The sequence below is a fragment of the Schistocerca nitens genome, chromosome 6 (genome assembly GCF_023898315.1).
Source record: "Schistocerca nitens isolate TAMUIC-IGC-003100 chromosome 6, iqSchNite1.1, whole genome shotgun sequence".
NCBI classification, from domain to species: Eukaryota; Metazoa; Arthropoda; class Insecta; order Orthoptera; family Acrididae; genus Schistocerca; species Schistocerca nitens.
In genome coordinates this window covers 695,027,069-695,043,455 of record NC_064619.1, presented here as the reverse complement: position 1 = coordinate 695,043,455, position 16,387 = coordinate 695,027,069, and the positions used below count along the sequence as shown (strand labels likewise).

The 16,387-nt window shown below is 43.9% G+C and overlaps 1 protein-coding gene across 1 annotated transcript in view; it reads left to right on the top strand.

The window, feature by feature from the left end:
* The window catches only part of LOC126263099 (CCR4-NOT transcription complex subunit 11), a 107,359-nt gene that overhangs the window by 34,792 nt on the left and 56,180 nt on the right, over positions 1-16,387 (top strand). Inside the window, exons 6-7 of the mRNA XM_049960108.1 lie at positions 10,317-10,449; positions 10,707-10,916. Of these exons, the coding sequence (XP_049816065.1) occupies positions 10,317-10,449; positions 10,707-10,916 (343 nt within the window). The remainder of the gene's footprint in view (positions 1-10,316; positions 10,450-10,706; positions 10,917-16,387) is intronic.

The following is a 16,387-nucleotide window of genomic DNA, read 5'->3' as shown; positions in this document are numbered from 1 at the left end:
GCCTAAACGCCTGATGGGTTGTACAAGTTACGCCCATAGTGCGTCCCCATCTGCACCTACGATCATGATGGACTTTCCATGGCACCCGAAATCCGGCACGGTAGCCAGCCCGTTGTGGTGGGGTCGTCATGTACCCTCTAGGTTGTAGCCCCCTGACAACACAGGGATCGTACTGCTGATACCTGAGCTGCACCCTCGTGGGAGTAGATGCCCGTCTCCTTGGGGCATTAGGACTCCCGGCAACGGTCATCCTGCCAGGTGGCTCTTGCTGAGGCTGGGTGGCGCCCATGGGGAGAGCCACTGGTCGGAGTGGGTGGTATCGGGGCGGACGTTTCGCAGGTGAAACGTCAACATGTATCAGGTCGCTCTGCGGCCGAGTCTTTTAAAAAGAAAGGTACTGTCTCTGGTTCTGGTTCTCCTGCCCTTTCCCCCTTGGCCACTCCCTGGGAGGAAGGACAGGCCCGCCGGCTTGGGGCGAAACACTTCCCCCGCTATTTGGTCTGTTCTCGGACCGATGGGGGGACGTTCGCCACCTCCAAGCCCATGTTCTTTGTTCAGCACATCGAGGACATCTTCGGAGAAATCGAGGCTCTCAGTAAAATGCGTTCGGGGTCCGTTCTTATAAAGACCACCTCCGCCACACAGTCGGCCGCGCTCCAGGCGTACGACCGACTAGGGGACATCCCAGTGTCCATCGTCCCGCATCTGGCACTGAATAGGATGCAGGGGGTTATTTTTCATCGGGACCTCCTGCTGCAACCTGATGAGGAGCTCAGGGCCAACCTGGAGCGCAGAGGTGTGCATTTCGTCCGGCGAGTCCAGCGCGGCCCCAAAGATCGTTGTATCGACACCGGGGCCTTTATCCTCGCCTTCGAGGGGGATGTTCTCCCGGAGAAGGTAAAGGTGATGTGCTACCGGTGCGACGTGCGACCTTACGTCCCGCCTCCTATGCTCTGCTTTCGGTGTTTGCGCTTTGGGCACATGTCGTCACAGTGTGAGGCTGAGCCCCTTTGTGGCGATTGTGGACGTCCTCTTCGTGAGGAACATACATACATACATGCACCCCACCACCTCGGTGCGTTAATTGTCCTGGCATCCACTCGCCTAGATCTTTAGACTGCCCCGCATATCAGAAGGAGAAGAAGATTCAAGAACTCAAAACTTTGGATCGTCTCTCTTATTCTGAGGCCAGGAAGAAGTATGACCGCCTCCATCCCGTGACGTTGACAACTTAGTTTGCCTCAGTCGTGTCCACTCCTTCCACAGTATCCTCATCCCTATCCTGTCCCCCCTCCACCTCCTCCCCCCATCCGGGGTCTATGCCTCCGCCTCCCAAATCCCTCCCTTCCAAATCCTCCTCCCCCGCGGCCCCCGCCCCCTTTGCCCCAGGGGCCACCCTTCCTCCTCCTCCCCCCCCCCCCCCCCCCTCCGCCGCCTGAGAAGCGATCCTCTTCTCAGGCGTCCATCGGGGAAACATTCCGGACCCCGGCTTCCGAGGTCCGGCGTTCCAAAACGGACCCCGCGCGTGAGGACCTTCTTCGGGTCCAGCCCACCATCCCTGTGCCTCCTCAGACTTCCAAGAAGGCCTCCAAGAAGAAGTCTCTATCCCCCTCTCCACCCTCCTATGCAACCCGGGAGACAGCGGCCGCAGTTGGCGACGACTCGATGGAACAAGATCCGCCTCCCGCCGGTTGTAGCGTTGTTCCCTCGAAACCTGGCCCTCCACGTCCGTCGAGGTGACCAGCTCTTCCCCCGTCTCGTTCCCCCCTTTTTTCTGACTAGCGATGGCCTTGTTACATTGGAACATAAGAGGTATTCGATCTAATCAGGAGGAATTACAACTGCTCCTCCGCCTGCACTGTCCGCTCGTCCTTGGTCTCCAGGAAACCATGTTGCGCACCATTGACCGTATTGCCTTTACTCACTATACCTCGGAGCGGTATGACCTCACCCCTGTGGACGGTATTCCAGCTCATGGTGGGGTCATGTTGCTCGTTCGGGACGATATCTATTACCATCCCATCCCATTGACCACCCCACTCCAAGCAATAGCTGTCCGTATTACTCTTTCTGCCTTTACTTTTTCCGTTTGTACCGTCTACACTCCATCGTCATCCGCAGTTAGTCGGGCTGACATGATGCACCTGATTGTTCAGCTTCCTCCACCGTTTTTACTGTTTGGCGACTTCAATGCCCATCATCCCCTTTGGGGCTCTCCTGCATCCTGTCAAAGAGGCTCCCTCTTGACGGATGTCTTCAACCATCTCAATCTTGTCTGCCTCAATACTGGCGCCCCGTCTTTCCTCTCGGACTCTACTCATACCTACTCCCACTTGGACCTTTCGATCTGTTCTACCACTCTTGCCCGTCGGTTCGAGTAGTATGTCCTTTCTGACACCTATTCGAGCGACCACTTCCCCTGTGTCGTTCGTCTCCTGAACCACACTCCATCCCCACGTCCTTCGAGCTGGAACATACCGAAAGCTGACTGGGGACTTTACTCCTCCCTGGCGACCTTTCCGGACCACGATTTTCTCAGTTGTGACAGTCAGGTCGAATACCTCACGGCTGTTATCATCAATGCTGCCGAACGTTCCATTCCTCATACTACCTCTTCTTCACGTCGCGTTTCCGTCCCCTGGTGGAATGAGGCTTGTAGAGACGCTATCCGTGCTCGACGATGTGCCTTACGCACCTTCTGCCGCCATCCTACGTTGGCGAATTGTATTGGATACAAACAACTCCGAGCGCAATGCCGTAGAGTCATCAAAGACAGCAAAAAAGCTTGTTGGGCCTCTTTCACCAGCTCCTTTAACAGTTTTACTCCCTCTTCTGTCGTTTGGGGTGGCCTGCGCCGGCTGTCGGGCATTAAGGCCCACTCCTCAATACCTGGCCTGACCTCAGGTAATGAGGTCCTTGTTGATCCTGTGGCTGTCTCCAACGCCTTCGGCCGCTTTTTCGGGGAGGTTTCAAGCTCCGCCCATTACCACTCTGCCTTCCTTCCCAGGAAAGAGGCAGAAGAGGCTCGGCGACCTTCCTTCCACTCGCTGAATCTGGAAGCTTGTAAATGCCCCCTTTACTATGCGGGAACTCGAACGTGCGCTTGCACTGTCTCGGTCCTCTGCTCCGGGGCCAGATGCCATTCACGTTCAGATGCTGGCACACCTTTCTCCGGCAGGCAAAAGCTTCCTTCTTCATACCCACAATCGCGTCTGGACCGAAGGTCAGGTCCCCATGTGTTGGCGTGACGCTGTCGTTCCTGTACCCAAACCTGGGAAGGATAGACACCTTCCTTCTAGTTACCGCCCCATTTCTCTTACAAGCTGTGTCTGTAAGGTGATGGAGTGCATGGTTAACGCTCGGTTAGTCTGTATTCTTGAATCTCGACGGCTACTTACCAATGTTCAATGTGGCTTTCGTCGCCGCCGCTCCGCTGTTGACCACCTTGTGACCTTCTCGACATTCATCATGAACAACTTTTTGCGGAAGTGCCAAACGGTAGCCATGTTCTTCGATTTGGAGAAGGCTTATGATACCTGTTGGAGAGGAGGTATCCTCCGCACTATGCACAGGTGGGGTCTACGCGGTCGCCTGCCCCTTTTTATTGATTCCTTTTTAACAGATCGAAAGTTTAGGGTACGTGTGGATTCCGTATTGTCCGACGTCTTCCTCCAGGAGAACGGAGTGCCTCAGGGCTCCGTCTTGAGCGTAGCCCTTTTTGCCATCGCGATCAATCCAATTATGGATTGCATTCCCCCTAATGTCTCAGGCTCTCTCTTTGTCGATGACTTCGCGATCTACTGCAGTGCCCAGAGAACATGCCTCCTGGAGCGCTGCCTTCAGCGTTGTCTAGACAGCCTATACTCATGGAGCGTGGCAAATGGCTTCCGGTTCTCTGAAGAGAAGATGGTTTGTATCAACTTTTGGCGATATAAAGCGTTCCTTCCGCCATCCTTACATCTTGGTCCCGTTGTTCTCCCATTCATGGAAACAACTAAGTTTCTAGGGCTCACATTGGACAGGAAACTTTGTTGGTCTCCGCACGTCTCTTATTTGGCGGCCCGTTGTACACGTTCCCTTAATGTCCTCAGAGTTCTTAGTGGTTCATCTTGGGGAGCGGATCGCACTGTCCTGCTTCGCTTGTATCGGTCCATAGTCCGATCGAAGCTGGATTATGGGAGCTTCGTCTACTCGGCCATCCCTCTTATGCCGTCTCAACTCCATCCACCATCGGTGGTTACGTCTTGCGACCGGAGCCTTCTACACTAGTCCCGTCGAGAGTCTTTATGCTGAAGCTGCCGAATTACCATTGACCTACCGGCGCGACGTACTGCTGTGTCGGTATGTCTGCCGGCTGTTGTCAATGCCCGACCACCCCTCTTATCAGTCCTTCTTCGCCGATTCTCTTGACCGTCAGTATGGGTTGTATGTGTCTGCCCTGCTGCCCCCTGGAGTCCGCTTCTGTCGCCTGCTTCGACAATTGGATTTTGCCCTCCCTACCACCTTCAGAGAGGGTGAGATCCCGACACCACCTTGGCTCCAGGCTCCGGTTCATATTTATCTCGACCTCAGCTCGCTCCCGAAGGAGGGTACTCCGGCTGCAGTGTATTGCTCACGGTTTGTCGAACTTCGTGCGCGACTTGCCAGTCACACCTTTATTTACACCGATGGCTCCAAAACTGACGATGGTGTCGGCTGTGCCTTTGTCGTCGGGGCCGTCACCTTTAAATACCGGCTCCTTGACCAATGTTCCAGCTTTACGGCCGAGCTTTTTGCTCTCCATCAGGCCGTTCAGTATGCCCGCTGCCACCGCCATTCATCGTATGTACTCTGCTCTGATTCACTCAGTGCTCTTTAGAGCCTTGGAGCTCCCTATCCGGTCCATCCCTTGGTGCAATGGATCCAGCAGTCCCTCCATTCTTTCGCTGATGATGGCTCTCCTGTCTGCTTTCTGTGGGTTCCCGGACAAGTAGGAGTGCCTGGGAATGAGGCTGCTGATGCTGCAGCCAAGGCTGCAGTCCTCCTGCCTCGGCCAGCCTCCCATTGTGTCCCGTCATCTGACGTTAGTGGGGTTGTTTGTAAGAGGCTTGTGTCGTTGTGGTGGGATACTTGGTCATCCCTTCAAGGAAACAAGCTCCGGGCAGTAAACCGTTCCCAGCTGTTTGGACAACCTCCTCCCGACCATCTCGGCGAGAAGAGGTCCTTCTGACCAGGTTGCGGATTGGGCATTGCCGGTTTAGCCACCTCTACCTGCTCTCCTGTGACCCAGCCCCGCAGTGCCCTTTTGGTCAAGCATTAACAGTGCGCCATGTTTTATTGTCGTGTCCCTGCTTTAGTCAATCTCGTGTTGTCCTGTCCCTGCCATCTACTTTACCGGATATTTTAGCTGATGACGCTCGAGCAGCTGCTCGTGTTCTTCGTTTTATAACTTTGACTGGCTTGTCCAAAGACATCCAACTCTTTTACTTATTTTATCAGCATCTTTGTAAGGACTTTCTGGTGTCCCCCCCCCCCCCTCCCCTTGAGTTTTACTAGATTCTATGTGCTCTAACAATTGTGACTGGGCGCTAATGACCTCAGTAGTTGAGCGCCCTTAAACCCCACAAAAAAAAAAAAAAAAAAATAAATAAATAAATTAAAAAAAAATAATAAAAAAAAATGGTGTAATTGTGTTGTGAAGATGTCAGAGCTTTTGAGGCAAACACAATCGGCATCCACCCCATTGATTCTGTGGGAAAGAATGCCCCCAAGGCCATAGTCCAACACATCTGCTATGACAATTGGTAACTTCCTGGGGTCTTAGCCATAAGTCATGAGGCACGTTTGCCTGAGGAGTGCCTCCTTAGTCTTGAAAAGCCTTATCGTGAGTGCTAATGCCATTTAAGATTTTTGCAAAGCAGCTTATGGAATAGTTTGGCAATCATCACCAAAAGGGGATTTTCAGTAGTAGTTCAGCTGGCACAACACTGTTTTTAGTTGTCAGGTATCCCTTGAAACTGTCAGATTTTGTATTTTTGTACATGGTGTGTATCCCTAAAGCACTGAAAAATGCCGTACATATTCAGCTTATGGTAAAAAATAGCATTTGTCTTTGTTACACTTCGAGTTGGGTTGTTGGAGAACACTGACTAAGGCTTCTGAATTTTCTGTAAGGTTCTTCATGTTTCTACCAGTGAGTCGGATATTGCCAAGATAATCAGCTGTACTCAGAACTCCTTGCATCAAACGTTCCAAGTGTTGAAATATTGTCGGCATGCTGACGATGCCAGAGGGTAGGTGTTTGTACTGGAAAAGACCAGATTGGGCATTAATGACTGAGATGCGCTTGGAAGTGTCTTCCAAAGACCAGGCATAACACCAATGACTGATAAGGTACAACAGTGATACTAATTTCACCAGTGTCTGTTCAGTTGTGTAAATCCGTGCTAATTTGTTGCTCCGTGCTACTGTTGTGATTGGTTGCTGCTTTTTATATACTGTTTACCTATCATAAGTACACCCTTAATTATCAGTTTTAAATCTTCAAAATTTCAAGTGGTAAACAAGTGGTTGTACCACTCTCATGAGCACTATCCACATCCACTAACACTAGTATACAACTTTTGATGATTTTAGGGCTGTGTGTAGACCACCCATTTATTTTGCACATAGCTTTCTTATGGTGGAACTTGCTTAACTCATAGTTTGTGTGTTTATCCATTCCCATACTCTTGTTTGCTAACTTACAGATTTTTAAAAATCTGAAAAAACTACTTTTTGTCTGTACATATTTTGTGCGTTCAGTAATGGTTTAACAGTCGAAACTGTCAGTGACACAAGTAAAAGACGCAGAGTGTTTTGCATTTCCCTGTGTCTTATGTCTGTACACTGCTTATATTTTTTTCTCTTTGAGTCTCTTCTTGTTGCTTCTTTTGCTCCCCATTGGCCAGTGTCAACAGGAAATACAGCTGACTGTTTTCATTACTCCTATTTATTTGATGTGACATCTGTAGCTAATATTTGTGTGTAATCTTTGATATTTTCTTCTTAAGCACTTATTCATTTCTCTCATTCTCCGTGACCTGTTTCTGCTCTTTCTGTATCCAGTGAAGTATTGTAGTTTCAATAACTTCTTCAGTTCTTTGATTTGTTCCATCTGTTCTAGGCCAGCAAGGTGGCCAAAGACTTTCAGTATAAAAAGTCACATTCTACCAGTGGCATTGTCAAGGAGGACAGGAAAGTGGACAGAAATTCAGGATATTCACTTGCCCTTGGTGTGGGAAACTGCCCCTTCATATGGATGTATCAGCAATGATAAATAGCATGACAATGCAGAAGGCAATGGAAACCACTGCATTAAAGACACATAAGGTGTACCTACAGGCCATGTATCATATTATTGGAAAAGTATCATGATGTATCTCCATTGGCAGAAGATTATTGATTAGGGGACTGCTGAGGGGAAGGCTATTATGAGAATAGATGTAATAATGAATGAATGAAAGAGTAACATTCTGTGAGCCGGGGTGTGGAATGTCAGAAGTTCAAATGTCATAGGGAAGCTAGAAAATCTGAAAAGTGAAGGCTCTGTCTAGGTTTAGTGGGAGTCAGGGAAATGAAGTGGAAAGAAGACAAAGATTTCTGGTCTGATGAATATAGGGTAATAGCAGCAACAGAAAATGCTGGGAGCAGGATTCATTATGAATAGGGAGGTAGGGCACAAAAGTGAACACTTCAGTGATATTGGAATCAATAGGAAGCCAACACTGACAACAGTAGTTTAGATATGTATGCCAATATCACAAACAGAAGCCGAAAAGATACAGGAAGTACATGAGTATACTGAACAAGGAATTCAGTTCCTAAAAGGAGATGGAAAATCTGATAGTATTGTGGGATTGGAATGTGGTTGTAGGGGTCGGAGTAAAATATGGTCTGGGTAGCAGGAATGAGAGAGGAGAAAGACTTTTAGAGTTCTACAATAAATTTCAGCTGTTAATAGTGAATATTCTGTTCAAGGCATACCAATAACCTGAAATAGACTCGGATCACAATTTAGTAATATTTAAGAGTAGACTGAAGTGTAAGAGAATCAGATGGGAGAATCATTATGGAAGGAAGTGGCATCTTGAAGAACTGAGGAAGGATGAGATGTGTTTGAAGTTTGCTAAAGATGTGGGTGCTGCACTAAGGAATAACATTAGGCAGTTTTCAGTTGAAGAGGAGTAGACATCTCTAAAAAGAGCAATCACAGATATTGGAAAAACGAACATGGGTATTAGGATGGTAACTGCAAAGAAGTCTTGGGTAACAGCAGAAATACTCAGTTGATCGACAAAAGAAAGAAGTGCAAAAAAATTTTAGGGAAAGACAGCAATACAGCAATATAAATCACTTAATGAATGAAATAAATAAGAAGTGCAGGGCAGCCCAGACGAAATGGCTGCAAGAAAAAAGTGAAGAAATAGAAATTATCACAGGAGGGACTCACCTGCATAGAGAAGTCAAAAGTCAAAACGACCTTCAGTGAAATTAAAAGCAAGGTGGCAACATTAAGAGTGCAGTGCGAATTCCACTGTTACATGCAGACAAGAGAGCGGATAGATCAAAAGCGCACATTGAAGATCTCTATGAGAGGGAGAACTTGTCTGATGACATGGCACAAGAAGAAATTGAAGTTGATATATAGAAGAATGTAAAAGAAAATTGAGGATCTGTTAGATGAGGACCAGTTTGTCTCTAGAAAAGGTAAAGGCATCAGAGAGACAGTCCTCACGTTGTGCTTGAGACAGGAAGCAAGACTGAAAGAAACTCAAGACTTGTTCATAGAACTTGTCGACATGGAAAAAGCGTCAGTGAGAAATGCCACAATATGTTTGAAATTCTGAGAAGCATAGGACTAAGCTGTAGGGAAAGATGAGTAATATGCAATACGTACAAGAATGAAAAATGAAAAACAAGATAAAAGACAAGGAGCAAAGTGTCCAGATTAAATGGTGGAAATAAAAGAAAGTTTCAATGGAGGGGGGGGGGGGGGGTTAAAATTCAGGGTGAAAGGATATTAATTATAAGATTCACTGATGACGTTGCCATCCTCAATGATGGTGAAGAAGAATTACAGGATTTGTTGAATGCAATGAACAGCCTAATGAGACAGAAGATGGATTCAGAGTAAACTTAAGAAAGATGACAGAAATGATCATGAAGTAGATGAAGTTAAGGAACCATGTAAACAGAAGACTAGCACTGGCAAGGAGGACATTTCCAGCCAAGTGAAGTCTAGGCTGTAATTTAAAGAAGAAATTTCTGGGAATGTAAGTTTACAGCACAACATTGTATGGTAGTGAAACATGGACTAGGGGAAATCTGGAACAGAAAAGAATCGAAGCATTTGAGATATGATGCTCCAGAAGAATATGGAGAATTGGGTGGACTGATAAGGAATAAGATGGTTCTTTGTAGAAGCAAAGAAAGCAACTTACTTCTATGGCTGGCTCTAAGAACTATGGGACTTAACATCTGAGGTCATCAGTCCGATAGAACTTAGAACTACTTAAACCTAACTAACCTAAGGACATCACACACATCCATGCCCGAGGCAGGATTCGAACCTGCGACCGTAGCAGTCGCGCGGTTCCGGACTGGAGCGCCTAGAACCGCTCGCCCACCGCGGCCGGCTTACTTCTATGGAAAACACTGACAACAGGAAGGGACAGGGTGATAGTACATATGTTAGATATCAGGGAATAACTTCCACGATACTAGAAGGAGCTGTAGAGGGCAAAAACTGTAGAGGAAGACAGAGACTGGAATACATACAACAAATAATTGAGGATATAAGTTGCAAGTGCTACACTGAGACAAAGAGGTTGGGATGGGAGAGGAATTCATGGGGGTGCTTCTAACCAGCCAGAAGACAAACTGAGGAGGAGGAGGGGAGAGAGAGAGAGAGAGAGAGAGAGAGAGTGAGAGTGCACTTCATTCTCAACTTGCAATGTAGTTGTTGTAGTCCTGTCTGTTTAATCCCAACTGTACATTCATCTACTTTCCTTACATTTTCCCTTCAGACATCATCCCCCTTCTCCAGCATGTTTCAGGTTCCTTCTGTTGGTGCCTCGTTTCTTTCATATTAGCTTTCTATTTTGGAAACTGACTGTATTTAACAAGGTCTCATATTATTCTACATTTTTCTTGTGATGTTAAGATGTCGCCATTGAAATTTGGAATACCTGTATTGTTATTCATCTTCTCTGTTTATCTAACTAAATAAAAATGAACTGTTCATACTAACTCTATCTTGAAGTGCTGGTTCTTTTAAAGTTATTATTTATTTTCAGTATGTATTCTGAGCAGAACATTGCAAAAAAGACAGCTGAAGCTCTCTTGACAGGCAACAATCCAGTTGTTGATCAGTACTACAAGCCAGAATTTCTTCGTTTAGCACCACCATTGCATAGTTGTGAAGATGAGGTGAGAATTTTTTTTAGTGATACTGAGGACTTGTTGTTTTTAATATGACAGCCCTTTAATGATGTTCTGATATTCCATGAAGAATATTGTAATGTTTAGGAATATTTTGTACTTTTTTGACTGTTGAGTACTCATTTCCTACTGCATTGAAACATTTCTTTACTACATAATTCTGCTGCTGTATCTCATCTTCTATTTGTTCCTTAGATAAATTTAACACTACTATTATCATTAATTTTGTTATGAACTGCTTCCAGCTGGTGTGGCTAAATGTTACTGGTGTTTCGGAGCTTAAAGCAGCATATGATGTCACAATGTGTGTGTCAAACAGTGAAGGAGTAGAGGCAAAGCGTCTAATGGCAAAAGCATTCAAAGGTGCTTTAACGTTACAACAGCAGCAACATTTACTGACTGAACTAGATAATGATCCAAAACTTGTATACCATATAGGACTTACACCAAGTAAGGTAGGTTTCTTTTTTGTTCGTTTCCTGAATGAAAATTAATTTCTTTTCTTGCCTTAATGGTACTATTGGCATTGCTTCCATTTACCTTATAAATGAACAGCTATAGAATGCCCATTATTCATTTCCATAGTTCCATTAATTGTTTTCCAATGTAGGCCAGCTATGCTTTAAAAGCTTTTCCTCTGATTGGCTTAATGTATGTTGCTTGCTGCTTTGCACTACTTTAATTTTTTAAACACAACATGTGGTGCTGCTTAGAATACCTTTAAGGTTTTCTGTGTCTGGCATAATGGTTTGTCAACTAACAGTGTACCACTCCAGTGACATATGAATGGTTTAAAAGTCAGGAATGGAAAGGGAAACACAAGGGAAGAAAGCTAACATATATTTGTGCCACAAACTATTTTATAAAGTGACAGTAAAAAATCCTATAAGATTCCAAATAGTGTTAATTAGTTTAATGTCTGTATTACCATTAAAATAATAAGTTGTGGACCAACAAATAATAATATAAAACACTACTAAAAATCACACAAGTGTAGGTAATACAGACGTGAGATACAAAGATATTCTCAGTGCAGACATAATGATTCAGCAAAACTGGCTATGCAAAACTCAGTGCATTCTCAAAAAAGACGTCCAAGCACAGTACGAATGATATCACTAAGTGAACACAAAAATAAATTTGTCCGTTTTAGTATTTTAACACTCCCACAAAATGAGGACTCAAATATACAATTCTGTTTGGAACTCTTCCCTTCCCCCTTTTTTTAGCTGACAGTAAGAGGTCATTCATTGAGAATTCTTTGAACGTCCTGTATACTTCAGATTTTCAATCTCTTTCATTTGTTCTTAAATGTCATCTTTTGCATTGGCTTCATTAGGATGTCAGCTTGTTGATCATAGGAGGGAACATATTGCAGTATAAAGTCATGCTATTTGTACTAGTGATATGCAAAATAAGGACCAGTAAAAGCTGACCTGGGGAAAGATAAGATTGGGTTCTAGAGAAATGTAAGAACATGCATTTCATTACTACCATGGGACTTACCGTAGAATATAGAGTGAAGGAAAACAAAACCATATTTATAGTATTTGTAGATTTAGTAAAAGCTTTTAACATTGGTGACTGGAATGCACTCATTGAAATTCTAAAGGTAGCAGGGGTAAAATACAGGGAGCAAAGTGTTACCTACAACTTGCTCAGAATCCAAACTGAGGTTGTAAAAGATGTAGGGTGTGAAAGGGCAACAGTGGTTGAGAAGGAAGTGAGACAAATTTGTAGTGTGTCCCCGCGGTTATTCAAACCAAATATTGAGTAAGCAGTAAAGGAAACCAAGGAGGAATTGGGAAGGAAATTATTAAAGTTCAGGGTGTAGAAATAAAAAATTGAGTTTGTTGATGACAGTGTAATTCAGTGAGGGGGGCAGTAGCTGACTAGGAAAATCAGTTGAACAGAAAGGATTGCGTCCTGATAAGACATTATAAAATAAGCACCAGCAAAAGTAAAAAAAGACTAACGAAATTTAGTCAAATTAAATCAGGTGATGTTGAGAGAATTAGAGTTAGAGGGAACTAATTTAGGAAATTACACACTAATGGTAATGGGTGAGTTTTGCTATTCGAACAAAAAATAATGCAGTGATGGAAGTAGAGGGCACATAAAATGCAAAGTGACAATAAGTGTTTTTGGAAAAAAGAAATTTAACATGTAATATGTTTTAAGTCCCCCCCCCCCCCCCCCCCCCCCATGAACCATGGACCTTGCTGTTGGTGGAGAGGCTTGTGTGCCCCAGTGATACAGATAGCTGTACCGTAGGTGCAACCACAATTGAGGGGTATCTGTTGAGAGGCCAGACAAACATGTGTTTCCTGAAGAGGAGCAGCAGCCTTTTCAGTAGTTGCAGGGGCGATAGTCTGGATGACTGACTGATCTGGCCTTGTAACACTAACCAAAATGGCCTTGCTGTGCTGGTACTACGAATGGCTGAAAGCAAGGGTAAACTACAGCCGTAATTTTTCCCGAGGGCATGCAGCTTTACTGTATGGTTAAATGATGATGGCGTCCTCTTGGGTAAAATATTCCGGAGGTAAAATAGTCCCCCCATTCGGATCTCCAGACGGGGACTACTCAGGAGGACGTCGTTATCAGGAGAAAGGAAACTGGCGTTCTACGGATGGGAGCGTGGAATGTCAGATCCCTTAATCGGGGAGGTAGGTTAGAAAATTTAAAAAGGGAAATGGATAAGTTAAAGTTAGATATAGTGGGAATTAGTGTAGTTCGGTGGCAGGAGGAACAAGACTTTAGGTCAGGTGAATACAGGGTTATAAATACAAAATCAAATAGGGGTAATGAAGGAGTAGGTTTAATAATGAATAAAAAGTAGGAGTGTGGGTAAGCTACTGCAAACAGTATAGTGAACACATTATTGTGACCAAGATAGACACGAAGCCCACACCTACTACAGTAGTACAAGTTTATATGCCAACTAGCTCTGCAGATGACGAAGAAATTGATCAAACGTATGACGAGATAAAAGAATTATTCAGGTAGTGAAGGGAGACAAAAATTTAATAGTCATGGGTGACTGGAATTCGACAGTAGGAAAAGGGAGAGAAGGAAACATAGTAGGTGAATATGGATTGGGGATAAGAAATGAAAGAGGAAGCCGTCTGGTAGAATTTTGCACAGAGCATAACTTAATCATAGCTAACACTTGGTTCAAGAATCATAAAAGAAGGTTGTATACATGGAAGAATCCTGGAGATACTAAAAGGTATCAGATAGATTATATAATGGTAAGACAGAGATTTAGGAACCAGGTAAGATAGATACTGCCTACAGGAAAATTAAAGAGACCTTTGGAGAAAAGAGAATCACTTGTTCGAATATCAAGAGCTCAGATGGAAACCCAGTTCTAAGCAAAGAAGGGAAAGCAGAAAGGTGGAAGAAGTATATAGAGGGTCTATACAAGGGCGATGTATTTGAGGACAATATTATGGAAATGGAAGAGGATGTAGATGAAGATCAAATGGGAAATACGATACTGCGTGAAGAGTTTGACAGAGCACTGAAAGACCTGAGTCGAAACAAGGCCCCGGGAGTAGACAACATTCCATTAGAACTACTGACGGCGTTAGGAGAGCCAGTCCTGACAAAACTCTACCATTTGGTGAGCAAGATGTAGGAGACAGGTGAAATACAGTCAGATTTCAAGAAGAATATAATATTTCCAGGCCCAAAGAAAGCAGGTGTTGACAGATGTGAAAATTACTGAACTATCAGCTTAATAATTCACAGCTGCAAAATACTAACGCGCATTCTTTACAGACGAATGGAAAAACTGGTAGAAGCTGACCTCGGGGAATATCAGTTTGGATTCCGTAGAAATATTGGAACACGTGAGGCAATACTGACCCTACGACTTATCTTAGAAAATAGATTAAGGAAATGCAAACCTATGTTTCCAGAATTTGTAGACTTAAAGAAAGCTTTTGACAATGTTGACTGGAATACTCTCTTTCCAATTCTGAAGGTGGCAGGGGGAAAATACAGGGAGCGAAAGGCTATTTACAACTTGTACAGAAACCAGATGGCAGTTATAAGAGTCGAGGGGCATGAAAGGGAAGCAGTGGTTGGGAAGGGAGTGAGACAGGGTTGTAGCCTCTTCCACGATGTTATTCAATTTGTATATTGAGCAAGCAGTAAAGGAAACAAATGGAAAAATTCGGAGTAGGTATTGAAATTCATGGAGAAGAAATAAAAACTTTGAGGTTCGCCAATGACATTGTAATTCTGTCAGAGACAGCAAAGGACTTGGAAGAGCAGTTGAATGGAATGGACAGTGTCTTGAAAGGAGGATATAAGATGAACATAAACAAAAGCAAAACGAGGATAATGGAATGCAGTTGAATTAAGTCGGGTGATGCTGAGGGAATTAGATTAGGAGTTTTGCTATTTGGAGAGCAAAATAACTGATGATGGTCGAAGTAGAGAGGATATAAAATGTAGACTGGCAATGGCAAGGAAAGTGTTTCTGAAGAAGAGAAATTTGTTAACATCGAGTATAGATTTAATTGTCAGGAAGTCTTTTCTGAAAGTATTTGTATGGAGTGTAGCCATGTATGGAAGTGAAACGTGGACGGTAAATAGTTTGTACAAGAAGAGAATAGAAGCTTTCGAAATGTGGTGCTACAGAAGAATGCTGAAGATTAGATGGTAGATCACATAACTAAGGAGGAGGTATTGAATAGAATTGGGGAGAAGAGGAGTTTGTGGCACAATTTGACTAGAAGAAGGGATCAGTTGGTAGGACATTTTCTGAGTCATTAAGGGATTACCAATTTAGTATTGGAGGACAGTGTGGAGGGTAAAAATTGTAGAGGGAGGCCAAGAGATGAATACACAAGTAGGTTCAGAAGGATGTAGGTTGCAGTAGGTACTGGGAGATGAAGAAGCTTGCACAGGATAGAGCTGCATCAAACCAGTCTCAGGACTGAAGACCACAACAACAACGTTTTAAGTCTTAGAAAACCTTTCATGTAAATATTTGTTTAGAGTATAGCCTCACATGGACGTGAATTGTGGACAATATACAGTTCAGACAAGAGGAGACTAGAAGCTTTTAGAATTTGATGCTACAGGATAATGTTGAAGATTAGATTGGTATGATGGATAGATAAAATAAGTTATGAAGAGATGTGGAATTTAATAGGGGATAAAAGAGCTGACACAACTTGACTAAAGGAAGGGGTAGCTTAATGGGATACATCTTGAGGCATCAAGGATTAGTTAATTCGGTAATGGGGGGAAGTGTGGGGAAAGGATCGGGGAAGGTTAAACATTGTAGAGGAGACTAAGACTTGACTACAGTAGGCATGCTCGATTAAATGACGCTTGCAAAATTTATGCAGAGATGATGATAATTGCACAGGAACTGTATCAAATCCATCTTCAGACTAAAGACCATAATAACATAATAAAAAAATTATAACCAACCAATTGCGGATTGTGTTGATAAGGGGGAACATACAGCCTCTAATAAATATGAAGGTAGGTTCAGTTTGGGTACACTGGTCCATGATACCTCAACTATGTGCTGATTCTGAATAGCATGGAGAGCTGCATCAAACCAGTCTCAGGAATGAAGACCACAACAACAACGTTTTAAGTCTTAGAAAACCTTTCATGTAAAAAATCCACACAAACAAATAAAATGAAGTTTTTATGATGCTACTGGACATGGTTAGAAATGTCATTTGTGTGCTCTTGTATCTTGTTTTTATTTAAGCTAGAGAGAGAGAGAGAGAGAGAGAGAGAGAGAGATAGAGATGAAACATCATATATTATGATTTAACCAAAATCTCTCACATCATTACATTAATGAGATATTTTATGTAATGGACAAGTTATATTTCTGAAACTTTTCTTATCATTCTATGATTCAAAGAAATGTTTTATCATGCATATT